General features: G+C 41.0%; 1 protein-coding gene across 1 annotated transcript; it reads left to right on the top strand.

Moving 5' to 3' along the window:
* The first annotated feature begins 1,157 nt into the window (after positions 1–1,157).
* On the top strand, positions 1,158–16,104 carry exd1 (exonuclease 3'-5' domain containing 1). The gene is made up of 11 exons (XM_067456264.1): positions 1,158–1,406; positions 1,666–1,734; positions 1,832–1,862; positions 1,951–2,006; positions 3,968–4,032; positions 6,193–6,279; positions 7,946–8,050; positions 8,119–8,199; positions 10,663–10,806; positions 13,260–13,439; positions 15,738–16,104. The coding sequence occupies exons 1-11, from the start codon at positions 1,271–1,273 to the stop codon at positions 15,942–15,944; spliced, it is 1,161 nt and encodes a 386-aa protein (XP_067312365.1). The 5' UTR covers positions 1,158–1,270; the 3' UTR covers positions 15,945–16,104.

Raw genomic sequence — 16,104 nt, forward strand, 5'->3', positions numbered from 1 at the left:
CAATGCTAACATAAACCCATAATAAATGTCATGTTTATTCCTGCCCTTCCTGTCTGAACAGTTAGGAAATATACAGAAATTTAATACAGTTATCAAAGTTATATGTAATCTGCACTGCATAAACTATAAATTAAATAGTTAATCCTTATTAAAGCTACAAAAGTTATTTAGTCAAGCGCAGCGAGTCATTTTCTCTGTTCCCTTTGTTCTTTAACTTTACTGACAGGAAGCTTTATTGGCTGCTGTCCCTTTCAGACAGACACGCGGATCTCACTGTTTATACGGTCTATGTATCGCGCCACATTCTCTCACAACTCTTTGTTCATTTTAGACTATATATATACACATCGTTTAAGATTGCTCTTATGAGGATAGTCGTTGAAGACATGCCTTGAAGCAAGTCTAAAATAAAACGTAAGCCAGCCACTTCTGTTGAGCGCGCTGTGCTCTGAGAGGATCACGAACGACCACTGAATATGACGTCAGCATCAAACACACGCCGAGACGGAGACTTAAGATCTTTGATTATGTGCCCAGATATGCTAAAGCCCACATTTAAACGAACTAACATGAACGCAGATAGAATTTCAATATAATAGGACACCTGATAGTCTGAAAAAATAATACCTAATTTGGAAAGAAATAATACCTCTGAGGCCAAATTTAACACTTTTAATGGCCTTAAATTTGACAATTTTGATTTATCACTTTTTAATACTTTTTAAAACCCCGCGGACACCCTGATAAAAGATAAGAAAGACAGACAAAAACATTTAAGTCACTTGGTGGTGGACTGGCTCCCTGTAAGTATGGTATTCACATTGTAAAATAATCCTAAATGTCTAAATTCTTTCATAATTTCGACTGTAAAACTCAGAAATCAGGTGGATGTTATATCAAATAATATTCAAACTTTTAAATCAACATAAAATATGATTTATGTTTTAATTGTTATATTTTACATCTGCTGTTAGATTAATGTTCAGGACACTTTGCTTAATAATGTATTTTAGAGTTAATTTCCATGCAAATTTTTACATACAACGTCCTGGGGACTTACATGTTACCCATTCGGTGGAATGGCTCGCAAAGGCCCCTTTAGGGGCTCCGTAGTTTCTTTGAGCTCATGAATATTAATATAGCCCCGCCCACTGTCCCCGAGTTTCATCAAATATTTAAAACAAATGTTGACAAATCAATTACCTTCGTCAATCCTGACAGTCGCAGTAATTTAGCACTTAGCCTACATCTGATTCACAGTCTGATTAACATGGCTTCATCTTCAGATGAGTGCAGGTTTCTGGATGAATTGAGAAAGAAACGCGTTAAAATAACCCTTTTCGACACTGAGATCATTGGAGTTATCCAGCGGGTCCACCCGAAGAAGACCGTGATCTTAGAGGACGGTAAGTGTGTGTGTGTGTGTGTGTGTGTGTGTGTGTGTGTGTGTTGGTGTGTGTGTGTGTGTGTGTGTAAGACGTCCTGCTCCTGGAAGATGCTAAGGCCAAATCAAGTTACTAGCCCACTATAGTGTGTGTGTGTGTGTTCCTCTGTAGTATCTTAGTTTAATAACAGCACAGTTTATATAGTCACTATTGTGTGTGTGTGTGTGTGTGTGTGTGTGTGTGTGTGTGTGTGTGTGTGTGTGTGTTTATTTTTCTGTAGTGTGTGAGGTGAACAGCGGACGGAAGTTTCCAGGTGTCAAACTGCTGTTCGGACATGAGATTGTGAAAGGTAAAGGCCACAATCTCACAATGAACTTCCAAAAACTAAACATTGTTTTTGTTGACCCAGTTAAGCCAATAACTATTTTATCTTGCTTTTCTGACAGTGGATTTCATCAGTGGTGCGACTGAAGTCCTGTGAGTGACTTTATACTCGTTTATTGTGTTTATTGTGTTTTATTGTTTCATTAAATCAGTCTAGCTCATTATTTTAATGTGATTTCAGAGCTAATGAAGAGCACAGGTCAGAGTTCAGCTCTTTCGGGAGGAAGTTCATCTCAGGTGAATGTCTTCATGTTCATGGTCAATCACAGACAGTGCTGGTGTACCTACTGTAATTTATTACTTTTCCCTTCAAACGTAAAGTAAGGGATTACTCGTATTTTTCTGTAACTTAATTAGTTACTTCTGATGTAGTTGAACCTAATACTGTGTATAGACTGTAGACCAATTATATAGAATAGTGGAAATAATATCAAAAAGTGTAACGTTAAGAAGCAAGTTTTTTGTATCATTCTTTTGTAATACTTTGCTCAGTTAAAGGTGCAGTGTGTACGTTTTGGCGACATCTAGTGGTGAGGTTGTGAAGTGCTACAGTGCAGTAGCTTCTCTATGTTTTCTCTATGATATAAAATGTGCAGGGCTGGGGGTCCCCCAGGACAGGTTTGAAAACCACTGTTTTGGGGTGTGCAGTTGCACTTCACAACCTCACCACTAGATTTAAGTAAGTAATCTTACTGCGCAAATGCTGTCAAATACACACAAGAGCCCTATTCACACGGGACTAGTATTATCTGGACCTCTGGTGATTTGTAATAATGGCTGAGGATGTCTTTGATCTTAATCCCGTGCGAATCGCCACGTCTGTATTTTGTAAAGTAAAAATTTTCCTGCAAATTACCTACCATATTTCGCCGAACACCGAGGTCGACATCTCTGTGATTTGGCCAGGATGAGGCGGATCGTATATAATTTTTGCAAGCTTTTTTTCTTCCTGTGAGCATTTCTATCTTTATCTTTCACGAAGAATAAAGTCTGCATTCATAATGCGCACCGTTATGAATTCCCGTGCAGCCGCGCCCACACGGATTATAATTTACTTTAGAATGAGTACCAATTTGGGAGTAATCTGATTGAATGGTGTGTTTAATATTAACACCAATACTGTTCTTAATGAAAAACAGAACAGAACAGTACAATCACAGGCTTGTTAAAATGGGCGCTTTTACATTTAGTTTTGAAACCGAATCTTCCGCCGTATATCGTCGGCTTCTCACTCGTGATGAATGAAATCTGACTCCTGCCGCTGGTCTGAGCTCAGGTCATGGCGTCTGTTCACTAACTGAACGAAATTATGTTTATTTATGAGGCTACTGTAAAATAACCAAAACGATATCGATGCCTGTTTATGATTTCATACAGCTTTTTAACAAAGTCTTGACATCATATCTGGGAGAAGTCAGTAACTTTGAGTAAAATCACAGGCTTTGCTTATCCCGTGCGAATGCGCCACGCAAAACTCAGATGTGGGGGAGTCATTTCTAAATCACAGAGGTCCCTAGATAATACTAATCCCGTGCGACTAGTGCTAAGGTTAACATATATAAACACAGTCGGTTATGTCTAAAGTGAAAGTAAAATTGCGTGTGTCTGTATATGAGATGCGAGCAGGTTGTGAACACTTGTCCTTAAAGGGACAGTTCACCTCTAAAATTAATAAATACTAAAAACAAAGAGAAAAATCACTCACTACTCTTGACCAAAGTATATACATTAGCTGTCAATCAATGTACAGTTTACTGCATATTGAAGACTATGTAGTTTTAATTGTACCCTACATTTACTCATTCAATTTCATACTTAAATGCTGCTGTACATCTCTGAGCTGTCACTGTGTGTATTATATTAAAGTAGAGTTAAGTGGAAGTAAGGTTTTTCAACTCTTTTAAGTAAAATAAAGGAAGAGTGTTACAATAAAAACATGTTCTTCTTCTTTCTGTTCCTATTGCCTAAGAATAGAATAGTAAAAAAAACAAACAGAACTGGACTAACTGTATTGTTGCATCCCTAGTACGCACACTAGTTTGTAGCACCAGTAGTTTGACCGCTTCCTGCATTTTATTGATCTAGTTATCTACCTACAGCTGCTAATGAATCAACACATTGACAGAAAACGGCTCCGTTCCAAACGGCAACTTAAGGTGTGTGTTGTGTTTCCTGATCTTACACACATCTCTTCACAGACGGCGATGAGCACGACGTGAGCTATGTGGTGATCGATGAGCTTCATGAGAAGTTCGGCCCTGCGGTGAGTTTCGGCCTCCGGTGATCTCAGATCCTGTCTGTCTGATAAGGAGTGATGGTAGTGGTAATATAATAAATAGTAAATGGGTAATTTTGCTCATGAATACACACTCACACACATATATGATGATTCATTTTCAAAGTTCTGCTGCTTAATATTTTTCCTAACCTGTGATACTTTTTCATAATACTTTGATGAATAAAAAGTAAAAAAAAAAAAGAAAAAAAAGAAGCAAATGTTTTAAAATAGAAATCTTTTGTAACAACAATATACACTACTGGTCAGTCTTTTTTTATTTTTTGTTGAAATAAATCAATAATTTTATTCGGCATGGATGTGTTAAATTGATAATTGATAGTAAAGGAGAGTTATATAATTTGAAATTATGTTTTTATTTTGAATAAATCCAGTTCTTTTGAACCTTTTATTCATCAGATATATTAGGCAGCAGAACTGTGTTCACCACTCATAATAAATCCTCATCTGAGAATGATTTCTGAAGGATCATGATCACTGAAGACTGGAGGAACCATCCTGAAAATTCAGCTTTAATCACAGAAATAAATGACAATTTAAAGGGGGGGTGAAATGCTGTCTCATGTATACTGAGCTTTTTACACTGTTAAAGACTTGGATTCCCATCCTAAACATAGACAAAGTTTCAAAAACTAATGTTGGACGTTTGATGGAGTATTTCTCTGTCAAAAATACTCCTTCCGGTTTCTCACAAGTTTCAGAGAGTTTTTTTCGAGTATGGGTCGGCTTGACGTTAATAGAGCGGAAGGTCCTTGTATGGGCCGTACGGGCTCTTCTCCCGGTAGGGTGCGCGCGCGCGTGACTAGAGCGAGAGAGGAAATGCACGCCCGTAAACACTCGCTCAGCTGCAGATCCACTCGTCCGTGAACACTTCTGTCGTTATAGTCCGCGTCGCGCTCCACTTTATTCCTATGGGTGACGTCGAGCGACTTCAATGCTTCAGCACAGCATTCTGGGAAGGCAGCGCTGCATTTGAACGCAGAAATGACGCGAAGCTTCACAACATCGCTTCAGTCGCGTCTCAAAGTCGATCTCCACCATTCACTGCTGTCAGGACTTCACCAAATCATACCAAAGAAGTGTGTTTTTGACGGAGCGGTCCCAGCGATAAAGGTTCGGTCCTGCTTTGGAAGCAGCCGGTGAGTAAAACTTCTTCAAATGTCTGTGCTGTTGGCTATCGTCACGTGAGTAAACATCAGTAAACGACACGATTGTGTATAACGTTAGTTAATTCATCAGTGGAGCATGCGATCTATGGTGTGTGTTTAAATACATTTGTCTAGCTGACCAATATAGGTGTCAGTTTGTTTAACATTATTGTAAAACCACCCAAACATAAACCTAGCGTTCTCACAAAGCGTGCTTCGTCATTCAAATGCGCTAACGGTTACTCCATTGTTGTTCTCTGTATAATGTTACACTAGTCTGACGTGCAAAACCGTTTTGCTTGCTATTGCTAAGGTTTAGTCGCATACAATAGTCCATAAACCGAATCATGTCCTCATAAACTGCGAGTAAAGACACACAAATGTTGACAGGGCACTAAATACAGTCTATACCACAGAGACGGACGTCCTGCTGCTGCTGTTTCTCCTGTTCAATTTATTTCTGCCTCCGGATCTGATTCTGGATCATATCTGTATTAGTTGAATCTGATTTAGGGTAGCATTTTCTTCTCCACGCTTGAGGACGTCCCGCTTTGCGCTTGTCATCCTTTAGCTCCGCCCACTCGATACGCCTCCAGCCACTCGTTTTTTTCCGGAAAGACTCTGTACTCGATATTTCTTTTATAATTATAATAAAACTAAAGACTTTTCGGAGATATGAAGGATGCAATTCTACTCTATAGGTACTCAAGATTGACATGAGATTGACTGAAACTGAGTGTTTCACCCCCCCTTTAAAGTATAATAAATTGAATACCAAATATTTTAAATTGTAATAATATATCACAATATAAAAAAAAATGTTCTGTATTTTTGATCAAATAAATGCAGGCTTGATGAGCAGAAGAAACTTCTTTCAAAAACATTACAAATAGTAATGTGTCCAAACTTTTGGCCTGTACTATATAAAAGAAAACAATCCTGTCTGTTCCACACTTGTGTGATTTGATGAATGTTTCAGGTCATGCACATTAAGGAGCAGAAGGTGATCGGAGTCGGCGCTGCAGTGTTTGGACAGACGGCCGGGGAGCGGCTCTGCTGGCTGCAGGTATTCGTGCTCAGTGTGTGTAGAGACGTGCTGGAGTCTGTGTGTTGTTAAAGGGTTAGTTCACCCAAAAATGTAAATTCTGTCATTAATTCCTCTCCCTAATGTGGTTGGACAGCCGTCAGACCTCCGTTCATCTTCAGACACGGATGAAGATATTAGTGTTGAAATCCGATGGCTCAGAAAGGCCTTCATTGACACCAATGTCATTTCCTCTCTCAAGACCCATAAAGGCACTAAAGACGTCGTTACAAAGCCCATCTCACTACAGCGGCTCTACAATCATTTTATCAAGCCACGAGAAAAAACCCTAAATAACAGCTTATATAGCCAGGCCTGTTTCAAAACACCACTTCCTGAAGCCTCAGAGCTTAATGAATCAGTGTATCGAATTATGATTTGATTTTGGCGATCCAAACCACTGATTCGATTCACTGATTCCTAACGGTTTAAAGCTTTACAAAGCAGTGTTTTGAAATCGGCCCATCACTATAGACCCTTTTACAGCCCACGTGATCAAAGAGTTGCACGCGCATTTTGGCAACGGAAGTGGTGTTGTTCCCTAGTGGTTCTAATGTGTTAGCAACTCCAAAAGTTTATCAAAAAGGTTTCCCAGCATCAAAATGTCTGGCTGTTGCGTTTTCGGTTGCACTAATCGCTTTTCCACCAATGGGCTTAAGTTTTATAGGACTCAGACAGGATCACGGCCGTTTCAGAAGAACCGGCGGTACCTGTGGCTGCAGGCGATTAAATGCATTGATTGGAACGAGGACATAAAAATGCTTGCATAAAAAAATTACATTTGTAAAACATTTACTGAACTTGAAACTTAATGCTTTATAATAAACTTCCCAACATTGGCTGCCACTGGTGTGTATAATGTACCCCCCACCCCCAGATTATCATATCAATAATCACAGTACTTATCAATTTAATTTGTAATGATTTTATTAATAGTTTAATTGCAAAATAACCATCTGAGAAATGTATGCAAGCAACATAGTTGCTATTAAAGTACTATAACATTACAAAATTAAACTTTAAACAGAAGTGTGTTGACACATACGAATCAATAACAACATAAAATGTAAGGAAAAGGATAAATGTATGTCTGTGTGAAGAATACAGACAACGTATTCATAAGCATCCAGTGATTTATTATGCTTGTCTCGGGCGTACACGCTCGGTCTCTCAACTAAATACGTATATATCCGACCACTAAGTTATATCTGGCCATCTGCCAACGTCTTCTATCCACTCCACTATAGTACACGGATCTGGTAGCCGAATACCATTTGATAAAGTCAACTTTTAAAATAACTCTCGGTTTGTGTTGCTGTGTGTACAAACAGTAAAAGGGTCTATACAGTCATTATTTAAATTATTTTGCTTACAAAAACTATTCTTGTGTCTTCATAAATGATTGTAGAGCCGCTGTAGTGAGATGGGCTTTGTAACGACGTCTTTAGTGCCTTTATGGGTCTTGAGAGAGGAAATGACATTGGTGTCAATGAAGGCCTTTCTGAGCCATCGGATTTCAACACTAATATCTTCATCTGTGTGTGAAGATGAACGGAGGTCTGACGGCTGTCCAACCACATTAGGGAGAGGAATTAATGACAGTATTTACATTTTTTGGTGAACTAACCCTTTAACGCTTCTGATGCAGGTTGCCACAAAGAAAGTTGTGTACCTGTTCGATATCCTCCTGCTCGGTGGACAAGCCATTAAAAACGGACTGTCCATGATTATGGAGAACCCCCACATCCTGAAGGTCAGGTGACTGTCTTGATGTCAACTAATGTGTGTGAGGACGCGCTTACTGACTCTTCTGATCTTCAGGTGGTTCACGACTGCCGCTGCATCGCCAGGTGCCTGAGAACCGAGTTTAAGGTCAACCTCACCAACGTTTTTGACACGCAGGTACGGGTCAAGGGTCACGGACACGCCTGAAGGTGTCGAGCATCACTGAAATTTAATACATATTTCAAAGCAGCTTCAGTGATCAACCGGACAATAACAAGGTGCTTAAAGTTCTTGAAATAAGTCCTTGAAAACCCTTGAAAACAGATGAAAAGGTGTTTTGAATTATTGAAAGACAATATGAATCGATCAGGCATAACATTATGACTAATATTGTGTTGTTCCTCGTTTGCTGACCCGTCGAGGCATGGACTCCACTAGACCCTTGAATGTGTGCTGTGGTATCTGGCACCAAGATGTTAGCAGCAGATCCTTTTAGTCCTGTGAGTTGCGAGATGGGCCTCCATGGATCGGACTTGTTTGTTCAGCTCATCCCACAGATGCTCGATTGGATTGAGATCTGGGGAATTTAAAGGCAACGCCTCAAACTCATTGTTGTGCTCCTCAAACCATTCCTGAAGCATTTGTGCTTTGTGTCAGGAGCATTATCCTGCTGGAAGAGCCACAGCCACCAGAATACCGTTTCCATCAAAGGCTGAACATGGTCTCAGCAATGCTTAGGTAGGTGGAGCGTGTCAAAGTAACATCCACATGGATGGAGGACCCAAGGTTTCCCAGCAGAACATTGCCCAAAGCATCACACTGCCTCCGCCGGCTCGCCTTCTTCCCATAGTGCATCCTGGGGCCATGTGTTCCTCAGGTAAGCCACACACACACACACACCCGGCCATCCCCGTGATGTAAAAGAACGTGATTCCTCAGACCAGGCCACCTTCTTCCATTGCTCCGTGGTCCAGTTCTGATGCTCACGTGCCACTGTTGGTGCTTTCGGCGGGGTCAGGGGTCAGAGGTCACCCAGACTGGTCATGCGCAACAAACTGAGCTGCTCTGTGTATTCTGACAGCTTTCTATCAGAACCAGCATTAACTTCTGGAGCATTTTGAGCTCCAGTAGCTCGTCTGTTTGATCGGACCCCACGGGCCAGCCTTCGCTCCCCACGTGCATCAATGAGCCTTGGCCGCCCATGACCCTGTGGCCGGTTCTCCACTGGTCCTTCCTTGGAGCACTTTTATAGACACTGACCACTGCAGACCGGGAACAGCCCACAAGAGCTGCAGTTTTGGAGATGCTCTGACCCAGTCGACTAACCATCACAATTTGGCCCTTGTCAAACTCGGTCAAATCCTTACGCTTGCCCATTTCTCCTGCTTCTAACACATCAACTTTGTTCACTTGCTGCCTAATATATCCCACCCACTAACAGGAGCCGTGATGAAGAGGTAATCAGTGTGAAGTCATAGTGTTATATCTGATCGGTGTATGTAAAATTAGGTTTTAATTTAATTTTCATGTAAAATAAATGCTGGAGCCCATCTGATATAGATATAGAGCCGTTTCACATGGCTATGAGTGTGATATTGCACATATAAATATCAAAATATATCATACAGCTTTCATTCTTCAGCTCAATCGTGTTTATAAGGGGATATATAAGTTTGTCATTGTATCATTTCAGGTGCTAAAGTTACCACAGTCATGTGCTGCACTTTATTTGTACCATTTTGTTTTATTAGTGTAGTTTTGTTTTTAGTTTCACTTTTTGTTTTGTGCAATTTCACTCCCTGCCAAACAAAAAGCACCTCTTCATCAATATATATAAAAAAAATAAAGGATTTTTGGATTGGCACAAACTAAGCTTAAACATATCTGGCTATCCAGCTAAACCGGCTTCATGGTACAGGCCCATTGTCGGGTATATATTAGTTAGTCATTTATTGTACCTTTTAAACACTGTTGTTGACTCGTTGGTCCTACATGCGATTCTCAAAAAACACCCACAAGACGGCCGTGTTTATCTGTGCATCTGATATTACAAAACTGATACCTGATTATGGGAAATGCTTAAAGGGTTAGTTCACCCAAAAATAAAATGCCATTAATGTCGTTCCACACCCGTAAGACCTCCGTTCATCTTCACACACAGTTTAAGATATTTTATATTTAGTCCGAGAGCGTATGCAAGTGTATGCACACTATACTGTCCATGTCCAGAAAGGGAATAAAAACATCATCACAGTAGTCCATATGAGACATCAGTGGGTTAATTAGAGTCTCTTGAAGCATCCAAAATACATTTGGGTCCAAAAATAACAAAAACTACGACTTTATTCAGCATTGTCTTCTCTTCTGGGTTTGTTTTCAATCCTCAGAAAAAGATTTTAACAGTTATGAATCAGTGAATTGATTGATGATTCGGATCGCCAATGTCACGTGATTTCAGCAGTTTGACAGGGTATCCGAATCATGAATCAATTCGCTGATTCATAACTGTTAAAATCTTTTTTTTGAGGCATTAGGGTGAGTCATTAATGACATAAATTTAACCCTTTAAATATGGGTGAATGGATATATCTGTCGACCCTGTATCTGAATGTGTTTGCTGTTGTTTGTGTGCTCCATCAGGTCGCTGATCTCATGCTCTTCTACAGGGAGACGGGCGGTTTCCTCCCGGACCGGGTCAGCAGTCTCCAAGAGCTGCTCCGCCTCCACCTCAAACTGCCGACCTGTGACCTCTCACCTCTCCAGGCCAAAGATCGCCACACCAAGGTCTGAAACACAGAACTGACCGCCTTCATGTTTGAAATCTAGAGGGAGCTGTTGTCTTCCCTTTTGCCCAAATAGGTAGGAAAACTTCAACCCCCATAATGCACTGGGTGTGCTGCCGTCCAAGGCCACGCCCACCAGTCTGCTGTGGCTAGAGCTTGGAGATGTGAAGATATTGGCAATATATAGACTATAAGAAGATTTATCATGGCCCCACCAACCCCACAATGCAATTTATGGAAATATGAAAATATTAACTTTATTTCTTGTTTTATATAAAAAAGAAGAACATTAAAAACAATAGGACATAAACAATAGATACAAATTAAATCAAGTATGTTTTTCAGGTACAGTAGGTTATTTTAACATGTATACACACTTTTCTTGTGTGTGATTAGCATTGACACACTGGTATTTTATGCTGCTGTCACTTTAAGACCGAATGCTTGGATCCAACGCTGCCTTCGCGTGCTAATCGGAAATGTCCCACTTCTGATTACGAGCTCGTCACATTCAAATTTGGACTTGAGAGGCCGAATTCACTTATTCATCTAATATTTATGATAATTCTGATCACACATGAAGGAAGTTTTTCACACACACCGACCAGCATAACATACACGCCGACCAGCGTCACACACACACACACACTGACCAGCGTCTCACACACACACACACACACACACACCGACCAGCGTCTCACACACACACACACACACACACGCCGACCAGCGCCACACTCTCACACACACACACGCCGACCAGCGTCACACACACACACACACGCCGACCAGCGTCACACACACACATGCCGACCAGCGTCACACACACACACACACACACACACACACACATGCCGACCAGCATCACACACACGCTGACCAGCATCTCACACACACACACGTCAACCAGCGTCACACACGGCGACCAGCGTCACACACACACACACACGCCGACCAGCGTCACACACTGCCTGTGGTTTTCACAGAGTTATATACACTCTCTTCAGCCATACCAACTGTACTGACGTCTGATACGCCACAAGATGGGCACTTTTGTAAGTGTGTGTGTTTAAACATTCAGCCGCTGTCTGAGAGAGTGTCTGGTGTGTGTCAATGAACACACTGCACATAATCACCTGATAAACTGTTTTTTGAAGATCCTTGAAAAGAAAAACTTTGAAGGTATTTACAGATAAGATGCCGGATGTCTGTTTTCAACACACACACACCCACACACATGAAAGCACAGGAAATATTGTCTATAGTAGTTGTCCTACAGTTATACTTATACTGGGATTGAATCGGTGCAAAGAAGGAAAACCAACCGAAGTGTGTGTGTGTGTGCGTGTGTGCGTGTGCGTGTGTGCAACGCACTCCCTCTCAAACATCACTTATCTTAATCAGTTTGTAAACAAAAAGTTCTGGATTGCACGTTGATTACACAATGATTTTGTTAATGTTGCCAGTTTAATTTTTCATGCTTTTAATTTTGTTCTGCAGATGAAAAATTTGACTGCACCCTAAAAATTCAAAATAGCAGCGTAAAGTAAAAGGCCCCTGGAAATCAATTTAATGTGTAATTCTTCTGAAATTACTAAGAGTAATTTCTGTCACTGCTGTGAACAACAGGTCTAAACCAGCACAAAAACGCACTTGACAAAATATCTGAAAGGTTTTGTGTTTTTAAGTGAAATTATACCTGAAATATAAAACTCAACACACCTGTAGGTGTCGACAAGTCTCTCTTTTAATGATTCATTCAGGAACGAAGTGAGTGTCGCCTGTCTTTATGAACGAGTCTCTGAATCAATCACGCGATTCGTTCAATATCTTATGCTTCTGTATGGCTTGTTTTCTCACGTTAGACTCGTCGTTGTGCTGATGATTTGTACTTGTGTTCTCAGTGTTGTGTTGTGTGTGTGTGTGTGTGTGTGTGTGTGTGGCCTGGTAATCCCTACGTTATGGGGACAAAATGTCCACAAAGATGGCAATATCCGAAATCTTTGTCCTTGTGGTGAAATCTTTTGGTCCCCATGAGGAAAACATCTTCTAAATCATACTAAGTGATGTTCTTTGAAAATGTAAAAGTGCAGAATGTTTCCTGTGATGGGTAGGTTTAGGGGCAGTGTAGGGGGATAAAATATACAGTTCATACAGTATAAAAACCATTATGCCTATGGAAAGTCCCCTTAAACCATGGAAACACAACGTGTGTGTGGGCATGTTTTTGTGAAATATCAGGACACAAATGTGTATAATGACATGGGTATGACAGGAGAGGGTGAAATATAAGGACATTACCCCATGTCCCCACTTATCAAAATGCTAATAAATCATACAGGAAGAGTTTTTTTGAGAAAGTAAAGTTGCAAAATGTTTCCTGCGATGGGTAGGCTTAGGGTGTGTGTGTGTGTGTGTGTGTGTGAAGGGAAACTGACGCCTCTTGTCCCACAGGAGTGTCCTGAGGTCTGGTATCTGCGTCCGTGTCCTCCGGCTCTGATGGCTCTAATGGCCGCCTCCGTCCGACACCTCCTGCCTCTTCGCCTGATCCTGCTGGACGCGCTCATGTCCGACTACACGGTGCTCGTGGACGCATACATGAGTAGCCACAGCCAGTCCCTCAGCTTCCTCCAGGTCAGAACAAACACACTTACTAAAGACGGTCAGAAATAATGCACACGCTGTGTTACTCACGCTCCATTATTCAGGGATCATTTTGGCTCATTCCAGTCATAGTCTTGATGCAGCGACGATTGATCAATATTAACAGTGTCATAGAAAGCCATTGTATTTACACTGTTCTCCATAAAACCCTAGCCTGACGTGGTCATACTCAATTCTAGTGAATATGAGTCTGATACTGCTCCATTGGGCTGTGATTATGGGGCGTGTTTCAACCGAACCACGAAAGACTTCAATTGAACAGACCGACAACCAATCAGAGCAGCGGAGTGACGCATAACGTTAGTTGTCAAATGTCAACAGAGCTCAACTGCACTGTGTTGCCAAGTCCACATTTTTTCCCGCGGGTTGTTTTCTATGTCCGTGGGTTGAAGCGACTATTATGTGATATATAGACCCAGGAATGTGAATTTTAGCAGCAACATTGCCAGAATAACACACATTTTACCCCCAAAACGCCATTTTTTTCCCCCGGACTTTACACGGTTTCTGTGAAGCCTTGTGTGTTTTAGTCCTCTGTAAGAAACATCTAAAGCCCTATTCGGAGGGGATTAGTTTTACCACAGGACGTCTGTAATATTAATGAGGATAATAAATCTCAGTGAAACTAGCAGAAGTGCGAGTGGTAACTCGATTTACGGACCATCGTCACCTCCCTGTGGTCATGTGTGTATTATGTTGCTTCCTGTATCACATACAAACGCATATAATAATCTATATGTGACCCTGGACCACAAAACCAGTCATAATGGTCTTTTTTTTATTATTGCTGAATAAATAATCTTTCCATTGATGAATGGTTTGTTAGGACAATATTTGGCTGCACTATTTGAAAATCGGAGGGTGCAAAAAAAGTCTAAATATTGAGAAAATCTCCTTTAAAGTTGTCCAAATGAAGTCCTTAGTAATGCATGTTACCACTAATAATACATTTATGATATATTTACGGTAGGAAATTTACTAAATATCTTCATGGAACATGATCTTAATATCCTAATGTTTTTTGGCATAAAAGGAAAATTGATCATTTTGACCCATAAAATATATTGTTGGCTATTGCCACAGATATATACCCGTGAGACGCAGGACTGGTTTTGAGCTCCAGGGTCAAAAATATAACCGTTAATTGACCTGAAGCTAAAAGAAGAGCCTCTGACAAGTGCAGTCCTCTGTTCTGAGCCATTCATCAGCCCACAGGACACTGAAATATCTTCTGGATCTAAAATGGCTGTATCTGACACCTACACAAGCCTTAGTCTTTCAGTTTCATCACTATCTATACTTGGGAATAAGTGTGTGCATGTAAAGGTGGACCATGTGACTAACGGCAGTGAATTTATAAGCTGTAGAGAGTTGTAACATTTCTTTACAAAACAAGAAATGGCAAAGCAACCATGTAGTGTGATCCTGTGTTTGTGTGAACGCCTGATGAAGTGTGTGTGTGTGTGTGTGTGTGTGTATTCTTTGTTTGGCAGTACTTGTAAGGGCACAAATGTCCTCATTTCTTTAGTAAAATATGAGAACAACTCACTAGTGAGGACATTTGACTGGTCCCCACTAGTTTAAAAGGCTTATAAAACGGCTAAAACAAGTTTTTATTAAAATCTATTGTTTTGCACATGTTTCTGGGATGGGTAGGTTTAGGGATAGGGGTTGGGTTAGGGGATAGAAAATGATCCCCTATAAAAAACCTAAAATAGTGAAATAAACGTGTGTGTGTGGGCATGTTTTTGTGGCATATGAGGACACAAATGTGTATAATGCCATGGGTGTGACACAGGTATTACAGGAGAGGGTGAAATATGAGGACATTACCCATGTCCCCACTTTTCAAAAGGCTTATAAATCACACAGGAGGAGTTTTTTTTAGAAAGTAAAAATGCAGAATGTTTCGTGTGTGTGTGTGTGATGGGTAGGTTTTAGGGGCAGGGGCTGTGTAAGGGGATATAAATTATGGCTTGTAAATTATAAAATTCATTAGGCCTATGGAATGTCCCCATATGTCACAAAAACAAAACGTGTGTGAAGCTGTAGTGATGGTGTGTGTGTGTGTGTGTGTGTGTGTGTGTGTGTGAAGCTGTAGTGATAATGGTGAGCTGTAAGCGTGTGTGTGTGTGTGTGTGTGTGTGTGTGTGTGTGTGTGTGAAGCTCTAGTGATAATGGTGAGCTGTAAGCGTGTGTGTGTGTGTGTGTGAAGCTGTAGTGATAATGGTGAGCTGTAATGGTGTGTGTGTGCTGTTCTCCGAGCAGGAAGAGTCTGCGCTGCCGCAGGAAGCCGAAGAGCTGCTGTGTGTGAGGCGGGAGCGCTGGGAATGGGCCAAGCGTCACTATTCTCCAGCCGACGGCGCTCTTCTGGACCGCTCCAGCTTCAGGCCCTCTCCTCCCGCCGACACACACACACACACACCACACACACATGCTGAGGGCAGCGCTGTTGGTCTTCAGCTCCGCTCCTGAACTCCGCTCGACTACAGTACAGCACATTTATCATATTTTATTATTTGAAAGATGATTACCTTTAGTGCATTAACTTGTGTTGTAATTCATAAGGGTGTGTTCTGGAATCTTCTGTAGTGTGTGAAGAGCGTTCATTAAATGTAAAGCTCATGTTGCTCGA

The sequence above is a fragment of the Pseudorasbora parva genome, chromosome 10, assembly GCF_024679245.1.
Source record: "Pseudorasbora parva isolate DD20220531a chromosome 10, ASM2467924v1, whole genome shotgun sequence".
In the NCBI taxonomy this organism is placed as follows: Eukaryota; Metazoa; Chordata; class Actinopteri; order Cypriniformes; family Gobionidae; genus Pseudorasbora; species Pseudorasbora parva.